This window comes from Pygocentrus nattereri, chromosome 1 (genome assembly GCF_015220715.1).
Source record: "Pygocentrus nattereri isolate fPygNat1 chromosome 1, fPygNat1.pri, whole genome shotgun sequence".
In the NCBI taxonomy this organism is placed as follows: domain Eukaryota; kingdom Metazoa; phylum Chordata; class Actinopteri; order Characiformes; family Serrasalmidae; genus Pygocentrus; species Pygocentrus nattereri.
The window spans coordinates 27,826,228-27,841,840 of record NC_051211.1 but is presented as its reverse complement, the minus strand read 5'-3'; the positions used below and the strand labels follow the sequence as shown (position 1 = coordinate 27,841,840).

The following is a 15,613-nucleotide window of genomic DNA, read 5'->3' as shown; positions in this document are numbered from 1 at the left end:
CAAACACAATAGAATGAGAGAGATGAGAGCAGAAAGGCTGGTCAGGGCGCTGGGATGAAAAAGAGCTGTGTTTGTCAAGTGCAAATCAGCGACAAGCTTCAAACGTACCTCAGAGGAGATCTCAGTGATGCCAAAGGGTCTGAGGCTACGGTGGAGTGTGTTGATGTTGAGTGAGCGGATCACTTCCTCTGAAGACACAGGCTCAGATGTCCCCATTCTGTCAGACGACACATACAGCTCGATGCCATTCTTCTGCTCCTGAGTAATGGAAGAAGCAATAAGAAGATAAAAATACTCATAAAATAGTGAAAATGCAGTGAAAATGTATTTGCCCCTCACCCGATTCCTTCTGTTTTTGCTAATTTATCACATTTAAATTTTTCTGATCATTCAACTAATTTTAATAAAAGATAATGACAACACGAGTAAACTCTTCACATCATTTCATTTATTGAAGATAAAGATTTATTCAAACCTATATCAGTCATGTGAAAGAGTAATTGCTCCCAAACCTAACGACAGCAACAACTGCAATCGAACATTTGCAATAACTTGAGTCTTTTACATTGCTGTGAATGAATTTTGACCCACTCTTCTTTGCAGAATTGTTTTAATTCAGCTACAATAGGGTTTTCAAGCATGAACTGCCCGTTTAAGGTCTTGCCACAATATCAATGGGATTCAAGTCAGGACGCTGACTCGGCTATGGTGAACCTTTTTTTTTTTTGCCATTCAGAAGAGGACTTGCCTTGCAAATGTATTCTCTAGGTCAGATTGTTTGGAGTCTGCCGTTTTTTTGAATATCAGGGTGATGCCGTGTTAGGTTTCAGATTTGTGGTATTTCTACAATATTTCACCTCCATGTTGCACAGCTTACATACGTCTTTACTTTTGTCCAACTCTTTCCTACTGTGATGGTTTTGAATCCAAAATGGTACCAGACATCTGCTTTCAGGTTGGTTTCATGGCTGAGTCAAGATAAGATAAGATAAGATAATCCCTTATTAGTCCCACAGCGGGGAAATTCACAGTATTACAGCAGCAGCAGAGTAATAGAAGTAAGGCACTCAGTAATAGAAACGGGAAACAGTATAAACATTATAAATAATAAAATTTTAAAAATTTGACACCTTTGACTCAGTCCACAGAATATTATCCCAAAAGTCCTAGATTTTTTTTGGTAAATGTGAGATAAGCACTTGTGTTCTTTTTGGTCAGCAGTGGTTTGCACCTTGCAACTCTCCCATAGATGCTATTTTTCCCAGTGTCTTTTGTGGATTTATGTACACTGACCTTCCCTGAGGCATGTGAGGCCTGCAGTTCTATAGACGTTTCTCTGGAGTCCCACAGCATTAGCAATGGCTTTGTAACCTTTTCCAGACTGACAGATTTCAATTACTTCTTTTGCATCTGTATTTTTTATCACTTTAGAACGTGGCATTAGGCGCTGATTTTTAGACCTTGTAGCCCACTTCACAGTGCAAGACAGGTTCTATTTAAGCTGTGTTTAGTTTCTGCAGGTCAGGCAGTAATGATGCCTGGGTGTGGCTGGTGAAATTGAATCCAACAGTCAACTGAATTTGGTTAACTTTGTGATTTAGTAACAAAGGGGGCAACTACTTTTTCACATAGGGCCAGGTAGGGCTGAACAGCAGTTTTCCATCAATAAATTAATTAATTATTTTAAAACAGCATTTTGTGTTTACTTGGGTTATGTTTGTCTAATATTAGGAGCAGTTCGATCATCTGAAACATTAATGTGGGACAAATGCGCAAGAATAAAAGACATTGGGAAGGGGCAAATACTTCACAGCACTGTATCAAATAACTATCACTCAAAACTTTGAACACATCAACTTATAGAAGCGTTTTCCCTAGTTTTACTGTTTTCTACATTTTAAAATAACAGATCACATCAAAACTATTAAATAAAACATATACAGTTAAAACTACTAGATGTTGTTTTATTGTAACCAGAGTTTAATTCAATATTATTGATATGGAACTTCTGTTTTTGACAATCCTACTGTACAAATGTCTTAGTTAGAGTCCACTATAAAAAATGTCTATTTAAAATAATGAATTGTTCAGACCTTGTTGTGATGTTATGATCAATTTAAACCCAAGGCATTAAATGAGAGAGTAATAGGCTAAGAATATAAATATCACGTATATAAGTACACAAGTATATACTTATATACACTATATTTCCAAAAGTATTCATTCATCTGCCTTCACACACATATGAACTTGAGTGATGAGTGACATCTCATTCTTAATCCACAAGGTTTAATATGATGTCGGCCCACCCTTTGCAGCTATAACAGCTTCTTCTCTTCTGGGAAGGCTTTCCACAATGTTTAGGAGTGTTTATGTGAATTTTTGACCGCTCTTCAAGAAGCGCATTTGTGAGGTCAGATACTGACGTTGGCTGAGAAGGCCTGGCTTGCCGTCTCCACTCTAATTCATCCCAAAGGTGTTCTACCAGGTTGAGGTCAGGACTCAGGAGACAGTCAAGTTCTTCTACACCAAACTCGCTCATCCATGTCTCTATGGACCTTGCTTTGTGCACTGGTGTGCAGTCCTTTGGAACAGGAAGGGACCGTCCCCAAACTGTTCCCACAATGTTGGGAGCATGAAATTGTCCAATATCTCTTGGTCTGCTGAAGCATTAAGAGTTCCTTTCACTGGAACTAAGGGGCCGAGCCCAACTCCTGAAAAACAACCCCACACCATAATCCCCCTTCCACTTTACACTTGCCACAATGAAGTCAGACAAGTACCGTTCTCCTGGCAACTGGCAAACCCAGACTCGTCCATCAGATTGCCAGATGGAGAATCGTGATTTGTAAGGCTTGGATGCAGCTGCTCGGCCATGGAAACCCATTCCATGAAGCTCTCTGCACTGTTCTTGAGCTGATCTGAAGGCCACATGAAGTTTGGAGGTCTGTAGCGATTGACTCTGCAGAAAGTAAGCGACCTCTGCACACTTTGCGCCTCAGCATCCTCTGACCCCGCTCTGTCATTTCACATGGCCTACTACTTTGTGACTAAGTTGTTGCTGTTCCCAATCACTTCCACTTTGTTATAAAACCACTGACAGTTGACTGTGGAATATTTAGCAGCGAGGAAATTTCACGACTGGACTTGTTGCACAGGTGGCGTCTGATCACGGTACCATGCTGGAATTCACTGAGCTCCTGAGAGCGACCCATTCTTTCACTAATGTCTGTAGAAGCAGTCTGCAGGCCTAGGGGCTTGGTTTGATACACCTGTGGCCATGGAAGTGATTGGAACACCTGAATTCTTTGATTTGGATGGGTGAGTGAATACTTTTGGCAATATAGTGTATGTATATAAAATCATCACTTATATTTTGTTTTGGGAGGTGGCTGTCCCTAACCCTAACCCCTGAACTTCAAATTGTTAAAAATAAATAATAAATAAATATTTGTGTATTTTATCAGGTGTGACCAAAGATATAGAGATAGCAATCGGTAATTATGAAACGCATACATTTAATCAGGTGTGTCCAAACTTATTAATTGATTAAATAACAATTAAAAACATTTATACATAACATGACTTTTTTTGCTTACAAAAAAAAAAACACAAAACACTGAGTAGTCTAGGAAATACATAAGAAAGCAAAAGGAGAAATACGAAAAACTGTGAACAAATGCAAGACCAAACCTGAAGAGATGGTGGGGAAATTTTACAGCACATTTTGAAAACGGAAAAGCTACCACAGGAAGAACAGTGGTTTAAAAGTTAAAGCTCAGTGACAGAGATAAGTGGATGGTTGTGAAACCATTAAGGGTCCTAACGCCAAGTCTAATGTTAAATAACAAGACTGAAAGCACACAGCCCAACTCCCAACTCCACATTACAATGTATCCAATTAACATGTCTTTATATTGCCTGGTGGTAGAAAAATACACGAGAGTGAGAAAATTGGTAAGCAATGCATAAAGGGAAAATCTACTGATGAATCTAATGACTGAGCCATTCCAGACAAACTTATCAAGCCACAGTTGTTTGAAAACTTATAGGAAGCAGGACTGAGGACTTCAACACCTCTAAAAGCTACTTCACAGATAGCTACTACATAAAATGTTTCCAAATACACTACATAGTTTGTTTATGACAATTTTGACATAAGCTTTTATTTAAAATTTTTGTCATTTACCACTGTTTTGCCATCATCAATATTACATATAAAAACTCAGAAGAAATGTGAAGGTCCACTGGTTGTCCTGGATATTAAGTAAAATGGCTATATTTGTGTTGTACACAAATATTTTCTTTAAAAAATCTGAGTGGGTTAGTTTTTGTACAACGAACCAGTTCACATCATACCACTCTCAGTGACTTTGTTTACATATCAATGACTGCAAAAATGCAGAAATATCAGTGAAATTGCCCTTCAAAGTATTGCTGCATCAGCTGCAATGCATTCCTTAAGGAAACAGAGGACATTAGTGAAAAGCGAACTTCTATATCAGAGAAACAAATGACACAATCCTAACATGACTATGGGAGGCCAAAAAGAAGTCCTGCCAAAAAGGAAATGAAAATGAAACCAACAAAATGTACGTGCAAACCTCTTTTTGTCATTTCTTTTTCCAAACATCTGCGCAAATATCCTGCCAAAACTGAAAATCAAATGAAATGCCTTCATGTGCAATTTCATTTTTCACATGAGCACGAGCAGTTTGTGACAAAAATAAAAATAAATTGAAAACGCCTAATTGTCATTTCATTTTAGTCGTTATTGTGGTTTTTCATGGCCAAATCTAAAATGAAAAAGCTAACAGACAAAAGAAAACACAGACTTCACTTTGGCTTTGGCTTTTCTTTGTGAAATGCAGAATACATTTCTGACGCAGACGGCTGAGGATGTCCTAAAATGTACCCTGTAGCCCCGCCTAGTGCTAATTAACATATATTTGCATGTTGATCAGTTAGAAAAAGAAAACTGGAATCACAGACGGTCACTTTGCTGTTGATTTATACGTTTTGCATTTTCATTTTAATTTTGTCAGACTTGCAGCCGATCGCTATGAAAAAGAAAGAAGAAAGTAAACTTTGCATTTTGATTTTAGTTTTTACACGTATTCTGCATTTCATGAAGAAAAGCCAAAGCCAAAGTGGAGTTTGTGTTTTCTTTTGTCTGTTAGCGTTTTCATTTTAGATTTGGCTGTGAAAAACCAGAATAACGACTAAAATTAAATGACAAATAGGCGTTTTCAATTTACTTTTACTTTCGTCACAAATGGCTCGAGCTCATGCGAAAAATTAAATTGCAAATGAAGGCATTTCATTTCATTTTCAATTTTGGCAGCATATTTGCGCAGATGTTTGGAAAAAGAAATGGCAAAAAGAGGTTTTCATTTACATTTTACTGGTTTCATTTTCATTTCCTTTTTTCAGGATTTACATTCCATAACGTGACATCTTTGGTAAGTCCAAAGAAGCAACCAGAAGACACGCTCAAACATGCTCAAACAATCATAAAACTGCACAACCAGCTTTCAGTCTTCATAGCTGAGTTCCGTATGCCTTTACTTTCAGAAGTAGAACTGTGTTATGCTATGGTTAAGTAAACTTCTGTTAAGCTTACAGTTTCAATTAAACGTACTGACACAAATGTGTACCGTAATGACAAGCAGATGTCACTAGCCCCAGTTGTGAAACAAGACTGAACCTTCAATAAGACTTAAAACTTGTAATAGCATGCACTATACAGCAGTGAAGTCTGACAATATATGCATATATGAAAACTGTTACTGAATATTTAAGAATAAACTTCAGATTAAAACTAATAAATCAAATAGACATCAATGGAATTGTTTTTAAAAAATCAAAGCAAAAAAAAAACTGATTTGATGACTGGTGCAAACAGGTTTAATCCATCAACTGTTCTTACATTTAGACGATTGATGTGCACTTGTTTGGGTGAAATGTCCAGGGCAGCGGCCACACCTTCACGAAATGAACGCAGAAGGGTTACATTTAACCGCCGTACATCCACCTGCAGAGCCTGAGAGGGAGAGTAAGGTAAGCAGCGAGAGTGAAAGGAAGAGTCAGCGATAGACAGAAGCAGAGACAAAGATATAGAGATAACAACAGAAAGAGATGCAGCGAGAGACAAGAGAGAGAGAGAAAAAGCCGGAGATGCGTCACCATGGAAACGAGCCCTGCTCTGACCAAATGTCACAAATGGAGCCTGTCAGGGGGCTGTTGAGGGAGCTATGTCAGTGTGCAAGGCCTGAATAGCTGTTGCGAAAAACGCCACCCCCAGCAGCTTCACCCATTTGTGTCTCTGCATTTAAAAGAATACCCCAAACAGAATGGCTAATGTGGCCAGTTAGCACTACACAAAAGCAACAAAACTAACTGGTTATCACTCTGTTAGCATTTTAATAGACTTTAAAGTGGAAAAAAATACTTTCTAGAGATTAAATGAAATGAATTACATTACAAAACATTTTGGCTGGTGGACCATTGTTAGCACTGCAGTAACGCCAGTGTGATAGTGGCATAATAAGTGTGTGTGGTGCTAAGTGGGCATCTGGTCTCTGAAATAAATACAAGTAAAGGAGATCACACTAACTAGCTAGTTAGTCAATAGTTAGTCAAAATAAACTTGTCTCTGTTTAACTATGTATACTGATACCAATGCTAAAAGTAGTCTATCCTTCCCACCTTCCCCATGCAATTGTCAGCATTTTTAGTGCCTCTGTTTAACTAAGGGTATGTTTGTACTTGTAGTTCGGTTCCCTTTGTCCAGACCAAAGTAAGAAAATGATACACTGTTGCATTTTAGTTCTGATCTGCTTAGCATAATTCATATCCAAATTTAAAACACAGGGTGATTTAAAAAGATTCGTCCGATTTCAAAGAGCCATATTTTTACAACCGTGAGGCGCCTAGCAGCCAATCACATACCAATTGAAAGACGGGTCATAGAGTTTCTGACTGCCACTGGAAGATGGCTCCCTTCTGTCTTTGAGGAGATGGGGACTCCTGAGCAGAAAGTGTTTTGCTTTCTCCCCTTCAAAAGGAGTGAATCCGTGGTAACTGTACAACGTGACTTTCATCGGCAGCGAACCTCCAACAGCTCAGAGCATTCGTCGTCAGTTCCACAACACTGGATGATCTCCAAAATTGCACTGAAAGAGCTGTGAGTACAGTGACACCTGACATGCTCAATCGAGTATGGGATCAATTTGACTATTGAATCGATGCTGTCTGTCTAGCTGGAATAGGTCATACTGAGCACTAAATAAACAAAACTACTTAATAAACTTCATGCTGACTTAAACTGCATTGTTCTGTAATGATTTACAAGTGTAATAAATCATTTTGAAATCGAATGAATCTTTTTGAACAAAAAAGACAAAAGTTATACAACTAAAAGGTCACAACTGACTGGGCAAATTTTGTCACAACAAAACAATACAATAACTACGATAATGTCCACCCAGCTTTCAGAATCATGTTGTTCTATCTGGGCTGTTATCTTTATCTATGTCTTGTGATATTCGAACAATAAGCTGTATATTTTTCAAATATGCCTCAGTCTCATTTTAAAGCCACAACTATCTTTTCTATAATAGATTCAAAACATATGAAGAATTAGAATTAACAACCATTTGTGCACACTGAAATTAGACCTCTGCATTTAACCCATCCGTGCAGTGAAACACCCACATACATGCACACTAGTGAGCACACACTAGGGGGCAGTGAGCACACTTGCCCGGAGCAGTGGGCAGCCCTATCCACGTCATCCAGGGAGCAATTGAGGGATTGAGCAATTGAGTGCCCTTGCTCAAGGGCACTTCAGTCATGGACTGTCAGCCAAGGGGATTGAACCGGCAACCTTCCGGTCACAGGGCTGATTCCCTAACCTCCAGCCCACGACTGCCCCCAAAGAGATGAGAAATACACGCATGTATCAAAACAGTATCAGAAATGTATCTTTTCCACATACCAAAAAAGTATGCAGAGGAAAAATGATGGCTCTGTTTGCATGTACTTGGTCTTTATGGCGTTCATACTTCAAATGAACTGCAGCAGAGCTCAAAGAACTGAACCGAGATCGATGTTTTAATCATACCAAACTTGCCAAATCTGAATGCATCCCAAATGTACGTACAAGCCAAACATCAACCAATGTTAAAATATTGGTTCTGTGTTTAGCAGTGTGAACATATTAATAGATTTAAATCAATATTTAGTTTCACATCAACATGTTTAAACATCATGTTTAAAAATTAGTTAAAATTTTCTTCAGAGAAAAGGGGAAGCACAGTGGTACTGCATTTGTATCAGACTGAAAGGCGAAATGGTGTAAGGAAATGAGCAGCCTCAGAGGGTAGAAAGCAAAGGCCAAGGAGGTGGGAGAATGAGAGGTCACAGTAGATCTAGCAGTGCACACTAATCGCCCACGCTACTGCAGCAACAGATAGCACTTAACTTCCATCACCTTCTTCAGGCACCTCTTTTAAAATTTGCAGACTACATTCAAAACAAAAAAATGGAAGCAGACACACTCAGAAAAGGACTCTGCTCATCTCACATCTTTTTGATTGTCTTTGTCAAACCCAGTTTTTGTCTCAGCAGCAAGCTCTTTCTGAGAAACCATGTGAAGTACTCCCACAAAGCCTCAGAGTCATAAATAAACCACCTGTGGGCACAGTCATAACCCCCGAAGACACTTTTAGAACAGGACATGCCTTAAAGCATCTCAGAACAATAATGCTGACTTCTGATCAAATTCATTTTGTGAACTACTCAGACTGTGAATAATTGATTCAAAATGGGCTGTGGAGGTATAATTTTATAGTTCATTTTAATTGTGTGCCATGTAGTACACTAGTACTGACATTTCAGTTACAGAGACACTTTCCAAATAGCTTCATTTAAAATAAAACGTATTTTCAGAACATATATTCATGCCTTAGCAATTATACAATTATGGTGTTAAAATGATCCCTGGCACTACCTAATGTAGCCACTAGGTGAGCAGCTGTTTAAATCAGGGGTTATTAGCCATGCTTCTAGAGACCTACAGCTCCATACAGTTTCAACTATTCCTTACATTCAAACTCCTGATGCAGCTCATCAACTGATTATTAGGCCCTTCATGAGCTGAATCAGGTGTGTTAAGACACGGGAAATAATGCAGCACTGATGTAACAAACACAGTTAAGAGAAGAATACAGCTCTGATTACTGCCATCTACGACTTACTGCTGCAATACATACACAGACAGCAATGTTTAATCACAATTGTTGGCCTTAAGTTCTGGGGGTAATATGAAGGCTGTGTTGCCAGTCTTTTGTTGTTTCTACCCACAGAATGCTTGTGTTGGTCACTGAAACAGTGACTTAACTGTACACTATGGATCTGAAAGGATGTGTAGCCCTTAAGAAGCCATTGCTTAGAAAAGGAAACAGACAAAAAAATCTGCAAATCAAACAAAGACACTGCTGTTATTCTTAGAATAGACTGACCACTAGAGCATCCAGACCTCAACATCACTGAATGCCAGAGGTGGACGAAGTACACAAATCATGTACTTGAGTTAAAGTAGAGATACCCAAGGTTAAATATTACTCCAGTAAAAGTAAAAGTCCTTACTCTAGGCCTCTACTTGAGTAAAGTACTTTGATACTTAAGTATCAAAAATAAAAGTACTAAAAGATTAATTCTGGCTCTGATGTCCTGTTATCATTTTTATAACAAGACTCGCTTCATGAACTCATTTTAGGTGAAAATCCTCCAGCGTCTCTGTTGGTAAACCAGTCTTTTAATAGAACGTCATTAATTAGTGACGCTGACGTCTATTAAAATTATCATAAGCACAAAACACTGAAGGTAAACAGTTTCCATCAGGGAGAACCGAGTGGCTCTGAAATCACTTTTTACAAACAAGCAAAGTTTCAGTTTAAGATTACTTTGTAACTTAGTTACAATTTGAATAAAAAATTGCTTTAAACTCAGTGTCACAATTGGCCCCTCCCAGTCCTGTCCATGTGTTTAGCCCATGTGTGTTTTTGTTTTGGTTTTTCTAGTCCAGCCCCCTCGATTCAAGTCTCCACCCATCGTTGTTTTCACCTGTCCCTCGTTACCCTTTGTTATTTAAGCCCTGTGCTTGCCCTTAGTGTTTGCCGGTCTTTGTTTGTTGTATCGGTCTGTGTTTGGTTGCTTTGTTTGAATCTGTTGTTGGTTGTTTCTGGTTTATATCATGTCTGACCCACAATCTATCCATATTGGCTCAATGACCCTGGACCGTGATGACCCTGATTTTGGATTTGCCCTCAATAAAAGTCGCTTACCTCCACACATGCGTCCACTACCTCGCTCCGCGTTACACTCAGGTTCACAAATAAGTTTTCCTTTACTGTATTGATCTGTAGGTCTATGTTCATAAACATAAACTAAACTAAATTTACTATAAAATGAAAGTGTTTATATAAATTCAGAAAGAAACACGTCAGTCACGACTGCATATGTGTACATGTTTCTATATTGTGGTCTATTTACACAAAGTTAGGTTAGTTCATCATTTAGGTCGACGTATGTGCTCCCAAAAGTTTATGCTGCTGCACTGAGCTTGAACCATGTGTTTGCGCTGGGTTGGTATGACCAACAGGTCAACAGCTTAGAACAAAGTGACCGCTGTGCCCTGATTGGTGCTCTTGCTTTGCGCTTCTTTTGTTTTGACATGTTATGTTTTTATACACACAGAAACCAAAAGGAACAACAGATTTTTCAAAATGTTGTGGAGTAAAACGCAAGATATTTGACATTGAAATGTAGTGGAGTGAAAGTAAAAAGTCGCCCAAAATGGAAATACTTAAGTAAAGTACAGATACACGAAAAAAACTACTTAAGTACAGTAACTAATTACATTTACTTAGTTACTGTCCACCACTGCTGAATGCATTGGAATGTGATTACTTGGATCGTGAGATGTAAAACATGCAACCGGTTTTTATGACTGAACTTTGGAGGTGCGGAAAAATATCCCCGCAGATTTCTTTGAAAAACTGACACTTAAAAATTGGCAAACTGTACTTAATGTCCCCTGGAAAATAAATAAATGAAGGGCAGTCTCTTCGTACAGTACTGTATGTACAGAGAAAATAAATGCATCACTGCTCTGTAAATCCTGTTGTGACTGTTACTGTGTAATGGCATGTTGTACCCAGGACAGAACAAAGCACAGGCAGAAGGAGCACAAGTGAGTGTGTGTTTGGGCATATGGCCAGAATGAGAGGAATAACAGGAACTAACACTTACTAGTGAATAACACACTGATTAGTTAATATACCCCTGTGAATAACACACACACACACACACACACACACACACACACACACACACACACACACAACTAGTTTGCAGAACAATTTTTCATAGATGTGAAAAATCACTGTTAACAACAAGAAACTATTATCAAATAACAACATAACATCAGCACCACATGGTACCATAAATTGAAGTTACCATAAATTAAAAAGCAAATCACAGATTACCAATGATTTTGAAAAATGCTCTACAACAAAAAACAAGGTACCACTGTATATTTGAGAGCCCCCTGTGCATGCTTTTTAGACACTTATCTTCCAAACCCCAACCCTGGCTCTAAACCTACCCTCAATTTTAACCCAAAACCCAAAACTAACTGTAACTCTAGTCCTAAATCTAACTCTGGTACTAATCCTAACCCTAATCCTAAAAATGTTACCAAAGTTTTGTTTGGAAACACCAATGGCACCAAATATTCTACAATTTCACTGTGAGTATTTGCTATAAATAAATACAACTGTCCTTTTTTCAATGATGTATGCAATCACATCATTGTGCAGAACAAGAAGCCTAACTGACCTCCTAAATTACCTATGCACAGCTGTCAAATCTCCTGGTTTAGTTAAGAAGTTTTTTGCCCTCGCTGTGGTTTCACAGCAGTGAATTTTAACCTAATGGGTTAAAAAGTTTGTTTCACTGCACTTGGCCTTGTGTTATCAGAGAAATAGACAATAACATTAAGCAAATCAACCAGCACCTAAATAGCTTTCTTATACAAGAGAAGAGCCTCCTGATTGGTGCATTTAATTTGACCTCAATGAGAAGTTAAAACTTGCAAATTCTGGCACACGCCACTGACTGATGGGTACAAATGCGCCACTGAAGTAACGCATGTTGAAGACAACCAGTAATTTAAAAATGTTCAATTAAAATCCGTTAACACCAGTATTTTGAGGGGAGGTACATATACTGAGTATTATACCAAATGAAATTCTTTTTTTTATTAACAATTCATTCATTTTTTTTATCACAAATTAATCACAAATAAGTGCAGATAAGGCATAAGACGCTAACATCATAACTTTAGCTGAAAGGTTGAGTCAGGCATCTTTCAGTAATCCCTCATCTCCTGCTGTGTAGTTACAGTCTGAGTTAATGTTAGCCCAGGTTGTTACCAAGAGACCGAGCGTTAGAGAGATATATGAAAGGAACAGTCGATGAGCTGCATCTTATTTTGCCCTTGCTGCTTGCATTGAGCCAGGAGTCTGCTGCTCAACAGCTGGTAGTGTATTAGTGTCCGTATTATTTACTACGCTCCAGGAGTGTCTGACAGTCATAGATGCAAGCATGAGTGTATGGGGAATATGATACATAAATGCAGCTCAAAATGCTTCACAGTGAATTAAAAAAGAGATGAAAATGTATACAGTTAAGATCATATGAATATTAAATCAGACAAAATAAATAAAAACAATGAAACAAGCAAGAATATAAAAACAGTCATAACAGTAATATGAAATAACAAACAATAAGATGGTTCTTATTAGAAGTGAAATTAAATTCTCGAATAACACGTCACTCTTAATTTACAAAAATGGGAAAAAGGTGGTAACAGTGCATTTTTCAGTGAACTATTCTTAACAATATTTGGTCACTAACCCTCCTAGCAAAGACGGACAAAACAAGTGATCCAAGTTAAAAGAAGATGTGTTTTCCAACAACAAATACACTAAAAGCCCTGAGCTCTTGCTTCAGCTACCAGACAACAAACAACACACCACAGGGACTGGAAACCCCACAAGAACAGCAGAGGCATGAAGTACAAACTCAGTCTACTGACTAAATTCAAAAGAAACATTTATCAAATGGCTCACCTGATAGACCTGCCAAGAGATGCAGAGACAAGCTGAGCCTCCGTCATCTGTCATTGCGCGACTCCAGGCACCAGCTGGAGTCGACCCTGCTCCCTTAGCACTACGAATCTCCACAGATCTTTAACACTGATCTCCTGCTGAGAGCCTCCTAAACATCTTGCCCTCTGTTCTCCTGTGTCCAGAACGAGACCATGTTCAGGTAGAGTTTCTTGAATGCTTGCTCCGTGTCCTGCATAGAGAGAGTTTTCTGGTGTCCCTTTGGCCTGACATCACTTTGCAAAACTAAGAAACAGGTCTCCTAATCAACTGCACTTGTGCTACTCGAAGCAACCACAGATTTTCGTCTTTCGTCTTTCTCAAATTTGCTCAAGTACTCTCTTGTTAACTGAGACACTCTTAAAAAGGCTTGACAATTCTTGTAGTGAAGTGCAACATTGTTCCTGTTCCAAATATGTGTCGCTTGCCCTCTGTTTGCAGCTTCTGAGCTCCTTTTCTTGTAGCCAAATGAGCATTCTGCACCACTAGCTCCTGCTAGCTCCTGCTGCGAGAACAGGTTTGTATACAGCGGTGGTGGAAATTTGGAGTCATTATGGTAATAGCGTAAAGTGGAGGTAGCGGGGCTGCGCTGTGCCGAGGATGGTGGGTGGCGGGTGGGCCGACAAGCTCTTCTGCCTGAACCTGAGGCCCACTGAGACTGATTTAGCACAATGACTCACCTACACAATGGGGGGTGGGGGGGATGAGGGACACATTACAGAAATGAAATTGCAGATGATAATGACCACACACACACATGCACTCAAATGCAGACTAGGTAGCATTCCGTCTAATTCAAAGGCAGGCAGCCATTTGAAAACAAAGTCATTTGGCTGTGTACTACATGCGCCAACGTTACAGCTTACTATCATTACATGCTACCATTGTTAGGCAGATATGGCAGAAAATAAAACCAGGACACATGAAGAAATTGTCATGATACCATATCACTTTTTTTTTTTTTACATTTGTGAAAAAGTTGGAATGGAGTACATCGAGCAGCAAAACAACAATGGCAAACGTAAAATACTTACTACCAGCTTCATGGACTACATATATTCCTTCTTTCATCATTTATACATCTTAAGTGTGTTTGTTTGTAGTGTAGTTATATAGGAATGCACTGATGTGGCTGAAATTTTCTATGTATGTATCTGTACATTGCCTTGTTTCAATGTAGAGACTGTAGAGATTACATCTACCTGGATTCACACTTCAGAGAAATACATTCATTTGCATATGGTTGCAAATTCAGCAAAAGGAATAAAGTGTAGATATGTTGGTGTTTTACTCAGTAAATATGTCATCAAATATCAGTTTGAGATCAAATCTAAACATCTGTCCAAACTCAACAAATTTTCTGATGTTACAATAATTTCAGTATCATCTTGCATGAAAGTGCTACAGCATAACTTTAACTTTTTTTATTTAGATAATTTTAAGAAAATGCATGCAATGAAAATTCTATGAAAATCATAATGAAAACGTACACTGATAATTAAAGATAACAGCATAATTAACTGACATCCAATCAGCCATATGTTACTATGCAGTTTATGCTATCACTATACACTGCTTACTGTTGTTTACATACTATTTCTAAATGGTTTAAATCTCTATTTTATGAAACAAGCAGTTGTTCTATGTTCTAAAAGTACTGATGATATCCATAATATAGCTGTTTTGTTTTTGTCCTTTATTTTGGCATACAACCCACTGGTTACATGCCTATTGTCAGCTCTATTTTTCATTCACAGTAACATTTAGCCTGAAGTTCAGTAAATGAGCATTAAATACATTACACTATAGTATGACACAGGACATAAACCCCTGACTGAGGTTTGGTGTAAGAGGATGAATGAAGACCACCATGTGTGGGTGTAATGATTCGTTTTTAGGGTGTGTTTGAGGAGTGAGAAAAGGCCAGCTTGCCCTGGTTGCACTATGAACACACCTACAGTATGTGTAGGGGCCATAACTGAACAAACAAAATATTCTGACATATTCAAATTCAAAGGGTGGATTATAGGAGCGTCTGACAGAAGTATAATGTTGGAATGGAATACTGTACCAGTTACCCTGAAGCTGGTCTCACAGGACTCCATAAAACTCAGTATAAAATCAGTGGTCATTGTTTGTCAGTCATACCAATAAAGGATGTCACATGCAAAGTGAACAGCTCCTTTTGTATGAGTATTCTGTGTGCTAAATAAAGCAAAGAATCCACATATAACACTTCAGTGTAAACAAACGGCAAGCCAACTGAATCTACCCATTCCAACTATTGAACACAGTAGGTCTCTGAAGCAAGCTAATACACAGAATACAACATTACAGAGAGAGAGAGAGAGAGAGAGAGAGAGAGAGAGAGAGAGAGA

General features: G+C 38.4%; 1 protein-coding gene across 4 annotated transcripts in view; it reads right to left on the bottom strand.

Annotated features, from left to right (window-relative positions):
* ptprr (protein tyrosine phosphatase receptor type R) overlaps positions 1 to 15,613 on the bottom strand; it is a 64,985-nt gene that overhangs the window by 21,093 nt on the left and 28,279 nt on the right. For 2 of the 4 annotated variants that reach the window (XM_017710648.2, XM_017710647.2), the window contains exons 3-4: positions 5,930 to 6,043; positions 109 to 258 (exon numbers count right to left, since the gene is read on the bottom strand). In XM_017710648.2, coding sequence (XP_017566137.1) covers positions 109 to 258; positions 5,930 to 6,043 — 264 coding nt within the window. Of the gene's footprint in view, positions 1 to 108; positions 259 to 5,929; positions 6,044 to 13,199; positions 13,658 to 15,613 lie in introns of those variants that run through there. The other 2 variants (XM_037539048.1, XM_017710649.2) reach the window with 2 other exon arrangements.